General features: G+C 28.4%; 2 protein-coding genes and 1 long non-coding RNA gene across 5 annotated transcripts in view; 2 read left to right on the top strand and 1 right to left on the bottom strand.

Moving 5' to 3' along the window:
- Positions 1-219: 219 nt before the first annotated feature.
- LOC122513621 lies at positions 220-4326 on the top strand. Its single transcript, XR_006302804.1, has 2 exons — positions 220-2384; positions 2637-4326. It is a non-coding gene; the product is annotated as an uncharacterized LOC122513621 (long non-coding RNA).
- Positions 4327-7510: 3184 nt separating this feature from the next.
- Positions 7511-11830, top strand: LOC122513618 (nucleoporin GLE1-like). The gene is made up of 9 exons (XM_043630047.1): positions 7511-7698; positions 7782-7850; positions 8112-8417; positions 8697-9146; positions 9533-9623; positions 9709-10125; positions 10378-10682; positions 10766-11144; positions 11266-11830. The coding sequence occupies exons 2-9, from the start codon at positions 7818-7820 to the stop codon at positions 11526-11528; spliced, it is 2244 nt and encodes a 747-aa protein (XP_043485982.1). The 5' UTR covers positions 7511-7698; positions 7782-7817; the 3' UTR covers positions 11529-11830.
- Positions 11831-12288: 458 nt separating this feature from the next.
- The window catches only part of LOC122513619, a 46682-nt gene continuing 43863 nt past the window's right edge, over positions 12289-15107 (bottom strand). For all 3 annotated transcript variants that reach the window (XR_006302803.1, XM_043630052.1, XM_043630051.1), the window contains 2 exons: positions 13157-13265; positions 12289-12446 (listed from right to left, as the gene is read on the bottom strand). Coding sequence is in view for 2 of the 3 variants with exons in the window: in XM_043630052.1 (XP_043485987.1) it covers positions 12329-12446; positions 13157-13265 (227 nt within the window). In the remaining variant the exon portion in view is untranslated. The remainder of the gene's footprint in view (positions 12447-13156; positions 13266-15107) is intronic.

The raw sequence follows: 15107 nt of genomic DNA, 5'->3' as shown, positions 1-15107 counted from the left end.
TAATCTTTTGTGAAGGCGTGTATATTACAATAAATTCCATAATTTTCAATGCATCTACTTTATCCTGCAATGCATCTAGTTTAATAATCGTTTCGATTGAATCGATCGATTTTACAACTGAAATCCTTTTTTTATTACGCAATTGTAGTCCCCCCGTTTAAATTATTTGCATAGACGTATCTATGATTGTATAATGTATTGTTTATAGACATTTTCAAATCCATTTTCTAAACTGTGCCCGATTGTAATAGTTTCGATTGAATCTGTCTAAATGATAAGTTGAATCCTTTTATGATACTGCCACTGTAAATCATTTTTGTTAATCTTTTGTGAAGGCGTGTATATTACAATAAATTCCATAATTTTCAATGCATCTACTTTATCCTGCAATGCATCTAGTTTAATAATCGTTTCGATTGAATCGATCGATTTTACAAGTAAATTCCTTCTTTTATAACGCAATTGTAGTTCCTCCGTCTGAATGATTTGTATACACGTAAAAAAAAAATTGAATAATTTCTCCGGGTTTTTAGCCTTAATCTTCCTCGCTTGCTAAAGATGTGTTGGAAGATGGTGTAAGGATGGTGTGTTAGGGAAATTTATAGGCTTAGACAAGGATACTGGATGGGACAATGGATTCCCCCGTATGGTCTTGGGAGATAATCCAAGGCTTGCGTAGGCAGGGTCGCATCCCTGAAGTAGGTCTATCCTCCACCGGGATCGTGTAGGAGTACCTACCCGCTACCTTTATCTATGATAGTATAATGAATTATTTATAGTGTTTTTTAAAGACTTTTTGAAGTATGCCTGATTATAATCGTTTCGGTTTAATCAGTCGCAATGATAAATGAAATCCTGTTCTTTAAAACGCTATTGTAAACTATTTTTGTGAATTTTCCGTGAAGACGTGTCTATTACAATATAATTATCAATTTACAAAGCTTCCAAATCACTCTGCAATGCGTTTATTATTATAATCGTTTCTATTAAATCGAGGGAATTTATGAGTTGAATCCTTTTTTTATAACACTATTGTATACACCTTTTGTGAATTATTTGTTAATGCGTATCTATGACATTATAATAAAATATTTGAAGAACTGTAAGATAACTCTGTAAATCATGCTCGATTATAATTGTTTCGGACTGTATAAATCCTATTTCTAATGAGTGGAGTCGCTTTTTGAAAATCAAATGCTAACGCTTTAAAAAATCAAGTTGACAAAATCTAGAACATCGTAGATTGGATGAGATTAAATTATCTAACTTGACCAATATTATTAGTCCTCAATAATCACTTTTATATGATACGGGAAAATGGATTTTACTCGATGTCCAGCACAATTGTCGGAGGAGAAAAAAAGCAATTGTCATTCTCAAGTTGACAACATCAAAAATCGGGACTATTGTTACGTATAAAACGTAACGAAAGGAATAAATCGATCATCATATTGTTTGAGACCATTCGGGTCTTGAGAATCGTATTCGAAGATGCAAGGAAATAATAATAATACATTCCTGGAGGTCATAAAACTAGCAAACAAACTTACTAAGAAAATACATGCGTTTCTATCTAAAGAAACTATTTCTTTCATCCTAAATAAGTTTTTCTCGTCGCATAATTTCCACTGCAACATCCACTAAACAAAGTTAACACTACGCCGGCCGGCGACGGCACATTGGTGTACCGTGGTTAGACTTTGATTTACTGAGGACCAATAACGAATTTGACATATCTCCTGGTCCAAACGTATTTTCCGAAGATACACAGAGCGTCGAGGATATCATAGAATTATTTTGGAACGATTTATTTGAATATATTAGCAGCGAAACGAACAAGTACTACAATCAAAATTAACAATAGAGTACTAAATTACAATAGAAGGAAACTAGATAAATAAAAGTGCCAAATTCGTTGACGTTACGGCAGTCGAACTTAGAAAATGATTTGAGTTTGTTATCCTTATGGGAATTGTAAAAAAAAACCAAGGATGGATGATTGTTGATCAACGAATCCATTGATAGAAACTTCAATATTTCGCATAACGATGTCCTGTAACAGATTCAGACAAATGTTATCATTTTTATCAAATAGTGATATATAAAACAAACAAATTTTACATTTATTTACATATGTATATCTTCGAAATTTCATGAAAATATGGGGACAGAATTGAAAACTCATTAAAACTAACGATGAGATTAGTAAAACTTGACAATTTATAATCTCCCGATAACCTCAAGAACGGCAGGCGCCAAGCAAAGTAATCCGAAGTAATCCGAAGTAATCCGAAGTAATCCGAAGTATTTCGAAGAAATGCTGCAGCGCCAAGTGAAGAAATTTGTACGAAACATGTTCGTCGTCCCGACAAAATATCAAAAAGGTAAGAAAATCTGTCAATCGTACACCAATTAATAACTAATGTTAAGTTATATCAAATGCCTAAAATCTGAATTTTTTCACAGAGTCAATTTCAGTTTGTTAAGGGTTGATCAAATTCATTTTTAATCTCGTAACTGTTAAAGTCGAGCTAAAATCTTTTATCTTTTATTACTTAATTAATTAGACCCCGATATTATTTGTTAAACCTTTTTGCATCACACCTTCCCTTCTAAATAATATTGTAAAATTTCAGGAAACCAACTCGACCAGACGACGCATCTGGAACCGGGCAGTAAGCAAGAACCACGGACTCTGCGATACAAGAAACATTATTACAGTTAAGAATAAAAATCTTTCTCCAATGACGTCAAAGTCCAAAGAAGGGCAGGAAACGTGACATGAAAACCTGTTAGGAAGGACTCCCCGACATCATTGTACAAAACAGTAGAATTGTTATACAAATTTAACCGATTTTTACTTCTGTAGTTTTGGGTAATGTTGTTATCTTAGCTTTTTGATAACACTGATTTCCATAATCGACACTTATGAGAGACTATTCCAATAGAACTAGGAAATGATAACTCGCTATTTGTCGGTTCGAAAAAAGAGCATATCGGCAACTAAACGTCGAAATTTTACGCCGAAAGGAATCCGTTTCCCTAGACGATAAAAGAAGGACACTTTTCTAACGACTGTCTTAGTGTCTGGTTCAGCACTGCATATTATATATTATAGCACTGTATATTGTATATTATAGCACTGTATATTAGCACTGTATATTATATTGTAAACTCTTCCGATCTATATTTTGATAGTCTGATTAGTTTCTGTTCAATTTATTACTTTGTCTCAAGAACAATACATTTCGCTGTAATTTAACCGGTTTATATAGTCGTTTATGTATTAATTATTAGATTATATTGCTTAGTAATTCGACGATCAAGTCGTTGAATTCGTCACGACAGCCGCTATCAGAAAATATGTACCAAAACATAACATTCCATTTAAAAAAACAAACTTGAGGTTTAAACCTCAGAAGCGACTGAACCTAGCAAAACAAAAATTGGCGTCAAAATTTTTGACGAAATTTTTCATGCAACTTTCGTTCTATAAATTTTTCTGCTACTATCATATTTTCGTAGCTATCATACTTTCGGAGCTATCTTGCTGGTAAGAAAGTTAGTGAATCACCCTGTATATTGCGTGCATCTCTTTTAAAGCGTTATTATCAAGTTTATTTGTATATAAAAATATTACACGAATATCGAGATTGAATTCATGTGGTTATAAAATTTAACAAAAATAACAAAATTGAATACTTTTGAGAAAATTTTCTTTGTTAAAATGCGACTCTGACAATGAAGAATACGACTATGAACGAAATTATGCCAAAAAGAAAAGAAAAACGAAGACAGAGAAATAAATGTTCACATGTCAAGAAAATCCGACATTTCTAATACATCAAACTAATACAAGAGATTGTTAATGTAGATTATAAGAACTGAATGTATAAACAATTTACGAGAGATAGGAAATACGTCTATCCTGTATCTAATTAACGAGTAGACTAACTAACTATAAAGTTAACGAGAATAAACATAAAAATGTTCAACTAATATCTTAACGGTTAAACGTATGCTTGACGACTCACTAATCAAACTTTATCGCTTTTACAAATTTGTACAAATTTGTAAATATAATAAGATAATAAGATATCTTAATATCTTAATATCTTAAGAACAGATTTACCTAGAAAAAATACTATAACACATATTCCCCTCCAAGAAGGGGTGCAAGTATAATAATTACTCGCCTACAAGAAATAAATAGAATAAACAAATCTTATTATCTGTTATAAATTTGTACGAGAAACAATTCAAAAGTTACATTATTATCTTAACGATTTCATGGTTTTGTAAAGTTAAATAAATTTATTAAATTGTTATCTTCAGAACAAAATTTTTCTTACAATCCTTTAATATCTTAATAATTTTTTATTTTTGATGTGATCTGTTTTGACTGTATAAACTAAAAATTTCATATTAGGACCACCTAATTCATCCCTCCTTACATATAAATCATAAATACGTTGTGTGTTTTTATTTGGGAAACAATATTAATGAATATCGATATTATTTCAAATAAAAATAAAATATTTATATTTTCATTTCATTTTTAAAAACATTTAATGTAAAAAACAAATTTCTTATGCCTAAAAATAAATATATTTCCTTAACTGTAAAAATAAAAAACTTAATCCTTAATCCAATTTGAATTTTGAATACTTCTTGTGCTGGTAGAAAATATTATAATGTTGTGATTATCTTTAAATTATTAATAATCCTTCAAACTTATTAGGTAACCAAATTTATGCCAATTTTTGGTTCGGTTATTCTGTTTTATTTGATTATTTTTTCAGGGTTAGTAGTTCATTTAGAGTCAATAATTAATTTCCTTAATTTTTTCCAAATTTATATATGGCCTTTGTTACTATTTCATTGAATGATAATTTAGGAAATTTATTTAAATGAATTCTTATTTCATCGTCGCGGATTCCATTAATGAATTGTTTGCATAATCTTTTTTGAAAGCGACATTTATAACAGCAATTTTCATATATTTTTCGTAAGTTATCAGCATATTGTTGTAAAGTTTCTTCTTCATATTGATATCGACATTTAAAACGTTTTCTTTGTATGTTAATTTCATTGAAATTAACAAAATAATTATAGTAATGGTCTATTATTTCATCATATGAAAGTTCAGAAAAGTTGACGTAAGTACAGGACAAGATAGTCTCCATGACACATTTATGGACATCATTATCCACCATTTTATTGAACAATTCAACCATCTTATCATCTGGAACTCCGACAATATCAGCTACATATTCAAATTTATTTAACCATTCATAAAAAAGACCTTCCTTATTAGGAGTATAAGTATTAATCATAGAAAGTACATGATCTACATAATGAGTAATTTCAAATACTTTTATAAATTCAATTGCCTTAGCCACCGTTTCATCGAATGATAATCTAGGAATTTGTCTTAAATATTTCCTCAGTTCATTGTTGAGGCATCCCTTAATGAATTGTTCGCATAATTTTTCTTCTACATAATTATGATCACTGCACATATTATATAAATTTCGTAAACTATCAGCATATTTTTCAATCATTTCTTGTTCGTATTGTTTTCGATCGAACAAACGAATTTGGTATAAATCATATTCCATGAAACCATAAAATTTATGAAAATAATAATATATTATTTGTTTATACGAAAATTCAGAGAAGTTGATATGAGGGTTAGTCTCCATGACACATTTATGGACATCATTTTCTACCATTTTATTGAAGAATTCAACCATTTTATTATCTGGTACCCCGATCATATCTGCTACATACTCAAATTTATTTAACCATTTACAAAATTTATCTTCTATGTTTAAACTGTAAGTATGAATCATTAAAACAGCTTGATTTAAATATTTATCAACTGTTACAAATTCGATGGCCTTTGCTACCGTTTCATCGAATGATAATCTCAAAGGTTTACTGAAATATTTTCTTATTTCAATGTAGCGGATTCCTTTAATGAATTGTTCGCATAATATTACTTCATCACGATATGAATAACAGCACTTATTATACATTTTTCGTAAATTATCAGCATATTTTTTTATCGTTTCTTGTTCATATTGATATCGATGTTTAAAACGTTTTCTGTGTCGATTAATTTTATTTAAATTATACAATATTTGTAAGTAATAGTTTATTCTTTTGACGTATGAAAGTTCAGAGACGTTGACGTTCAAATTATGAAGCCAGACACGCTTATGAACTGCATAATCCACCATTCTATTGAAGAAATCAACCATTTTATCTTCTGGTACACTGAGAATATCTGCTACATATTCAAATCTATTTAACCACATATAAAATTCTTCCTTTTCTTCTGATTCGTAAACTTGCATCATCATTAGAGCTTGATTTAGATAATGAGCTATTTGATTATCTTCGTCTAATGAATTTACGTTGCCCATTATTTTCAATAGAGAAAATCCTTTTTGATACTTTTTGCACTTAAATAAATAATTTTTGAAAATTCTTTGTTTTGATTTTCTTTTCGCTATTACCAATAACAGCAATACACTTTCCGTAATGTTATTCGAAATAAGTTTCTTTTAGTAACACATATACGTTTTAAATACTGTATGAAATATTTGACACTCATGTAGAAGTAACTTATCTTTGTATCGTGATGAAAATTATAAATTGTATTATAAAACTATATAGTTGACGAAATGAAACATATAAATGCTTAACCAATATCTTAACGATATAACGTATGCTAACGACTCACAATTTAAACTTTATTACTTTTAGATAAGAGTAAAGAGAGGAATATATTCTGTGCCCTATATTTGTCCTTAGTATAAATAATATAATATTTAACTCTAGTTACTATAAGTTACTAGTACTCTAGTTACTACTTATATCATAATGATGATTATTAAAAAATAAACAGATTAGATATAATGTAGAATTACTTTAATACATATAATTATATATATATACATATTTATTATATATACAATTATATTATTATATACACAATTATATTATTATATATACAATATATACAATTATACATATTATACAATTATATATTATATATATAATTATACATATATAATAATACATATATTATAATTAATGTAGAATTATAGAAATAATGTAGTTTATAATGATAATAGAATCTTTATATATAGAAAAGATAGAATCTCATTTAGAATATATATGCACATTATTAGAATAAAAGGAATACAGTAAAAAAATCATTGTACGCATCTCTTTTTTTTAGGGAGATATTTAAATCATTTTTCATAATAATAAAAATTCTAAAACAATACACTACGGAGTGTATATAATAATTAATTATTGTTTCATAAATACTTTATGTAAATTCAATTTAAATAATTAAACACGCGAGTATAGAAAATATCGATCTTATAATATCGATATAATAGCAATGATACGATTGGTCAATAAAAAGATACCTTCTGATTGGCTGAATTCTTCGATAAACTCGAAAATATTTTGGAATGCGTCATTTGAGGTTGTATTTCCGATGTGAGATTTACAGGAGAGTTGATTAAACATATAAAAAAGTTGTATATATATTTATATAATGTTATATTTATATAAAAGAAAAATAATCATTTTAACAATCACACATACAGTGAAAAAACGTAAATAAAACGTTATGTTAACGTAAAAATCTTTTGTAAAGATGTCCAAATCATGTGTGTAAGTGTTATTGAAATATCTATGCATTGATTTATTTCAATATAAATTTCATCAACAATAAATTGTTCAAACAAATATTTAAGGATTTTTAAGGATTATTTCAATCAATTATAATAACAATGCCACACTCCATCAAAAATAAAAGAATCATGGTAAGCATACAAAAATCAAATTAGTTAGTTGTTTTGTATAGGTTATGTCTGAATGTTTTCTGATATGTTTCTATATTTTATTAGAAAGTTTATTGATAAAAACGTACATTGCATGCATTAGATTTATATTTAGATTTATATTTTCATTTATTTATCTATTAACAATGTTAATTGTTATATTTTCTCTTGCTTTGTTAAGTAATAATTATAATAATAATATTTTATATATATATTAATGCGTAAATGTATATTCACGTATAGAGAACTGATATGACAGATATTACTGCGGACTTTGCTTGTCTTAAAGTATCTGCTTTAGGAAAAGCTTTACGTATATCCGGTGAAGTAAACCGAATTACAATTGGTCCTAATTCAGTATCAAATCAAGATGAACTAAAAAAATTAGAAAATATTGAAAATGAACAAAATACGTGCAATGTTAATAAATCACCTCGAAAACCTATTGACGAATGTAACAGCAAGAATTTAACAACATGTAATGGTATTACATTTTCGATAAGAAAAATATTACACGAAGAGGAATTACAAAGAAGAGAGAAAGTTATGGTAAATTTTTTGCTAACAAATAATTATTTAAATTATTATTTATTTTAACCCCTTGCACTATAACAATAACGTAAGATTGGTGATACGCTTTATGGTTCAAATATGAGAATCATGAATTCTACTCGTGTCAAATTTTATAGACTAAACATAAGTAGTACGAATATGATATATAGCTATGATTATGGTATATAGTTTAACATGTTAAATTTTAGTACAAGAGGTTAACTGAATATTTGAAAAAATGTAATTAAATAAATAATTGATTATTATATCTTATAGAAAGAAGTACACCGTAAATGGCAACACATGGCAGACAATGGTACAGCTATACAGAAACGTATTTCTGTTTCGCTTTCAAACATGGTTAAAGAAAGAGAGCGCAAAAGTGCACAGAAGTACGCTGATATATTAGCAGAGGAAGAACGTCTAGCGGAACAGGAAGAAATAAGAAGGAAACACGAACAACAGTTAAACGCTCAAAGAGTTCAAGAACATAACGAAAAGATGAAACGTGATATAGAAGAATGTAGGAGGAAAATGAAGGAAAAGGAAGATTTGATTACAAAGATATTAACGCTTAGACAGGAATTTGCAATGAAATATTATGATATTATAATGCTTTCGAGAAATTGTAAGGATAAAACTATTCTAACTAATTTTTCCATCACGCATTCGGTCGTTTTAAGACAATTGCATCGACAAATTGAGACATTGGATGGAAAAATTCAGGTTTTTATTATTCAATTGTTACAATATATATATAAAGATAGAGTGATCAAAATATGGGTTTGTAACTTAAAAAGCTTGTAGTCATCAATAAGAAGAATCAAAAGCGTTTTATCGATATAAGTTCTAAAACTAATCCTTTCTAAGTAAATTTAATTTTTAATATTTAGTAACGTTTCTCAATTCATAATTGCATCGTATTGTTTTTAAATAGTTTAAGGACGACTATACTTTTGTTTACGGAGAAAGGGTTAACTTTAAGAAATTTTTTTCTCTTCTTGGTGAATATTATAAATCTTTTAAGTTTCTGATCCTTTTTTTTTTTATCACTCTATATAATATAATTTGATACTTTTATACTTATTCATTTTTACTTGCACTTTAAACAGTTAAGAGATTTGGTGCCCACAGATCTTTATAATTTGGAAACAGCAATACAACAGATAAAAGAAATTTCATGCTTATTAAAGGTAGCGCTAGGTTTGTATTTTTCATTATTAACATTATATTAATATTCTTAAATATTAATATTAATAATAATAATCAATATTACTCATACTTGTAGATACTGCAGACGTAAAGAATGAAATTCCTGAATCTAACACGGATGAAAAAAATACAAATTTAAATCAGAAAGAACCATCCCAAACAGAAGAAGTTGTAACTATTTATGAACCTTTAACTCCTGAGCAAACTGATTATGATGTTGTAGACAAAAACATAGGAAACAATCAAGTTCAAAACATTGTTCCAGAAACCATTCCAGAATATGTTCCAGGAACCATTCCAGAATCTGTTCCAGAAACTGTTCAAGAAACTACTCAAGAACCTATTCATGAATCTGTTTCTGAAATCATTCCAGAACATGATTCAGAAACTGTCCCAGAAGCAGCTCAAACAATAGAAACAACTATTAATCAACAAGCTAATTCTGAAGATAATTCAACTTTAATGTCAACTGTATCCTTACAAGAAATAGAAGGTATTATACTGTTTCTTTATTAATGTATTAGTTATTAGTGTCATAACTGTGACACGCTTTGATTTCTATTGGGAGGTCAGCTTCACACCTTTGTTATGATAATAAATAGGATAATTAGACTACATAAAGGCTGCATTTTGAATCTCTTTTGATGAGAATGTGTGGTAGCAATTGAGTTAATCAAATGTTATTCTATGTCTTGAAAAATAATACTTTCTATATATATATATATATTTCCTTTTCTCTTTTTAGATAATTTATATAAATATGTCGATAAAGAATCATTACAAATTTACATAGAAAGTCAAGAATTTTTGGAAAATTATGCCAAAACTTATGACGAGTTTTTAAGATCACCAAATACTAAAACGTTTAGATTCGAATGTCAAAAAGCAATAAATATTCCTGTCAATGCAATTTCCGTTATCAACGCCCAACATCTTAAAGATAAATATGAGAAATTGCACAATCTTCTTATAGGAAAATCATCACCTAACGTAGAACAGCATCCACAAGGAACTGCATTTTGTAAAGACACTTTAGCTAAAAAAATAGTAGTATATATCTTTCATTTAATTTATTTTAATTTATTCATTTACCTCAATGAATTATTTTAATAAAGTTCTACCTATTTAAACAGAGCCAAGGAGAAACACTGGTTTCGAGCAAACCAGAAATGGCATTCGCCATAGCAGCTGTAATTGTAGCACTTTGGAACGAACATGCTGACTTTGGCGAACTACTTTTAGCGCACTTCCATCAAATTTGTCCTTTTACAGTACCAGTATTCATGCCAAAAATAGAAGGACAAACTAACGAAGAATATTACAAATCGTTGGGTTACAAATATTCAAAAAATGGTATTATCGAGAAACAGGATAAATTTTTGAAAAGAATGTCTGGATTAATGAGATTATATATTTCTATAACGGTAACGTCGCAAAGAAAAGGAATTACAATAAGACACCCTCATGGATTACGATATGCATGGAGGTGGCTCGCAGCTATTTTGAATAGTGGTAAAGTTACATTTTCATTTTCTCATTTTATTATTATTATTATTATTGTTACATGTTTAGAATTTCATAATTGATCATTCATTTGTTAATCTTGTTATATTTTATTTTTCATATTTAATAGAATCTCATCCAAACACGTTGGAACTTTGTGTCACTCTTATTTTGGATGTATTAGAAGTTGCTGGACATTCTCTTTGCAATGCTTATGGCAAACAATTTCGTAAAATGTTAATGTTATTGGCTAACAACATATATCCTCGTGTACAAAACATTGATGGCATAAGTAGTGGACCGTTGGTACGTCTAGAGGAATTTTTAAAGATAACGTTAGCCAGAGGTTTCATACCACCTCCCAAAGGATATCTCGCTCAGAATTTCTGGTAAATTTAGTTCATCAATGATAAATCGTCTTGCGTAATCATTGTGCATTGTGTCATAATTTATTAAAAAAGAAAAAAAAAGAAGAAGAAGAAGAAAATGGTGATCTTATATTATTCAACTTACTCGTATGTTATTTATATCGTATTAGTATTTGGAAAGCCTAGTAAAGATCTTAGTATCTTTGTCTAGTTCATAGTACCTGGTGGTTGATTACCCCTCTTTTCTCCATATATTAATCTACACACTGGACATTGTATATACATTGGTGCTTGTTGATAATTAAACATTGCATTTAAATACGCTAAGTGTAATCTATGTTTGCAACGAGTTAATTCTACTGTCAGAAGTTCGGGACTGCATAAACATACAGAACATGAATCGGAATCATCACTCTCAACTACTTTTACATATTGAGATATTACATCCGATGTTGTTGTATCTACACCTGAAATAATAATCATTGTATATTATTAATTATAAATTTATTAAATAGTTATATATTTTGTTACACCAAATTGCAACTTACCAAAATTATATTCTTTAAATGCATCATCGCTTCCTACATTACTGTCTAACAAATCAATAGGATTTTCATGACTCAAATAAGTTGAAATAGTATCGACAATCGCTCTTCGTACTACTCGAATCAACATCATAAACCGTCTTGCGTAATCATTGTGCATTGTGTCATAATTTATTAAAAAAGAAAAAAAAAGAAGAAGAAGAAGAAAATGGTGATCTTATATTATTCAACTTACTCGTATGTAATCATAAGTATGCCAATCATCTGTATCGCCAGACCATTACCATTTAGCACCTTTTCCTGCCGGTGAAACAGGATGATAAAATTTTCTTCTAACGATATGAGCTTCATCTCCATCATTGCTGCATTGCATCTTGGTCTTTAAATTGATATAATACCTAATACAAATTAATAACGCATAAAGTATTTTGCTGACAATTAACGATAACTAAACAAACATCTGGTTTATATATGACACTTGAAAAATATTTTTTCTTAAGAAATAAAAGAAAAATGAATTGTAAAATGAATGAAACCTTTCTAAATTAGAATCAGCATCGTTAAGAAAAACTCTTGTTAATTTTTTACAATGTGCTCTTTCAAGGTGTTCAGATACTGTTGGACTGTATGGTCTCCATCGTCCATAACGTCGTACTTTAATGTATTATGCCGAAATGAATTGTAAGAATCAAACGATTGGATTTAATTTAACAATAATATCATTGGATTTGAAGTAATATATTAAAGGTGTAAAAAATGTGGGCGTATTATTGATCGAAAGGAAGAACAATCATTCAGTTGCATACAATACATTCATAATAATAAAAAAAAATTCACATAGAGCGAAGGTATAATAATTGTTGGAAGAAGATTTTGGAAAGGCGATTTATTCATTTTATTATTATTGTTGTTGTTGTTGTTATTATTATTATTATTATTACTACTTTAGTTAAAATTTGATGAGCATCAAAAGTAAAAGGGAAAAAGAAAAATAAATTGTTCTTTCAAATATGTCTAATGATTTAATTTATTGGATGATGATCGACGCAAGTATAATTTTTAAATTCAATTAAAACTTAAAAAGAATAATTATCGTAAAAGAAATTACTTATTTCCATAACTTAAGATGATGGACGTAGAACGAATAGTCATGTTTGCTGGCATGGGTCTAGCGGTAGCAGTTGGAGTATTTATATTATGGGGTCCGTCTCCTAAACCTAGAAGAAGAGATAATTTATTATTAATAAAAGTTGTCACAGGGAAGTTGAACGGGTTAAAAATCTTTTCGAACGTTATTTCGATCTTATTGAACGTTTCGTCCCTTCATTAGGACTTCTTCAGCAACTGAAATTTTATTATGACTTATGAGAAAAATAGATATTATATAAAAGAAATTAAAAAGAAAGTTATTTAATATTACCTCGATCGTTATTGTTCAGAGTCTTTTACATATTACGAAGACATACATTCTTATAAATAAACTGTATTTAACATTTACAAATCGTTATCCTAAAACAGTTATGTTTAAACACATAATCAAAACAATACTGATTCAATCTAGACTAGTGTTTAATAGTCTAGGTATCCTCACTATTGTGGTGCCTTCTCTATTACTGTGTCCTATTGATGATAATTAAACTTTAATATCTCATTGTAAATGCTATTTAAATTATTTGTGTCAGTTCTGTAATTAATTGTATTATTATTTGCTATGTGGTATATTTCGCTAAAATAGTTGCTTTGTCAAATTTGAAATTATGTCCTGTTTTAAAATGATGTTCAGCTAACGCGGTGGTATTGGTTTTTATGCATTAGTAGGTTTACAGTCATTCCTATGTTGATTTATTCTTTTTTTGAGTTTCTGTTTCGTTTGTCCTATATAACACTTGTTACATTCACATGGTATTTTGTACACTAAGTTCGATTAATCTAGTTTGTCGACCTTGTCCTTTAGTTTTGTGTAAATAGAATTTATTTTCACTAAGTTATAAAATACTAGTTTGACATTAGTGTTTTTAAAACATTTATTTATTTTATTCGACAGAGGTTTAATAAAAGGGAACTTAATGACTTTTTTATTATTATTTGGATCTTTTATACGATCTTTGTCTATTTTAAACTTATTAAACACCATGTGAATGAGACTCGTGGGATAATTATTATTTTTTAAAATTGACTCAATTCTTCTCATATTTTCAACATGGAATTTCTTACTACTTAATGTTAGTGTTCTAAATAATAAACCTTTTATGATCCCCCAATTTTTTGACTTATTGGATGGTTTGAATTGTAATTAATGCATCTACCAGAGCTCGTAGGTTTAATATACCAATTCGTTAATATGGAACCATCTTCGTTTCTTATGATTGTCGTGTCTAAGAAAAATAAGGCTCTATTATTCTCTATCTCGATAGTAAATTGGATCTTATTTATGCTGTTGAAGGTCTTTCCTGTGCTAGGTCAATTCCATCTTTAGGTATTGCTGTGACAATGTCATCAACATAAACCTTTAAGAATGGAACTGATAAGGGTAAAGTGCCTTCAATCTTTTTTAGTATGTAATTCATTACTAAATTGGCTAGCATTGAGCTCGCTGGATTCCCCATGCTAGAACCATCAAGTTGTTGATAAAAAGATCCGTTGAATTGGAAGTAGCTTGATTCAAAACAAAATTGTATTAGTTCCAACAAGATATTCTTCGGGAACTTTATAGAAATTGAGAGTTCTTTCCAATCTTCGTTGATTGTTTGTATTACCAGTTCTTTCAAGATGTTAGCGAAAAGTGAAATTACATCTAACGATACTAGTATGTACTCCTCTGGTATTGTTGTTTTTTGTATGAATTATTAGTAATATTTTAAATTTCGATTCATCTGAAAATATTACTTTATTCCAGAAGAAATTATCATTGCTAATAAATTCTTTGCCGAATTTTTATGTTATTAACGCGATGACTATCAAAGAATACATAATCTTTGATAATATATGATAGTATATGATATATTCTTTGATAGTATGTATAGTATAGTATAGTATAATTTTTAATGAAATTTTAAATA

Source organism: Polistes fuscatus, unplaced genomic scaffold (genome assembly GCF_010416935.1).
Source record: "Polistes fuscatus isolate 324 unplaced genomic scaffold, CU_Pfus_HIC Scaffold12, whole genome shotgun sequence".
Lineage (NCBI taxonomy): Eukaryota > Metazoa > Arthropoda > Insecta > Hymenoptera > Vespidae > Polistes > Polistes fuscatus.
Note: the sequence above shows the minus strand (reverse complement) of the source record. Positions and strands in the feature narration are given on the sequence as shown.

Excerpts from the sequence above, each read along its gene's own strand:
- LOC122513618 (XM_043630047.1), top strand. The coding sequence starts at position 7,818 with ATGCCACACTCCATCAAAAATAAAAGAATCATG. Across the intron at positions 7,851-8,111 it reads TCAAAAATAAAAGAATCATG|AGAACTGATATGACAGATAT; the intron begins GTAAGCATACAA and ends ATTCACGTATAG. Across the intron at positions 8,418-8,696 it reads AAAGAAGAGAGAAAGTTATG|AAAGAAGTACACCGTAAATG; the intron begins GTAAATTTTTTG and ends TATATCTTATAG.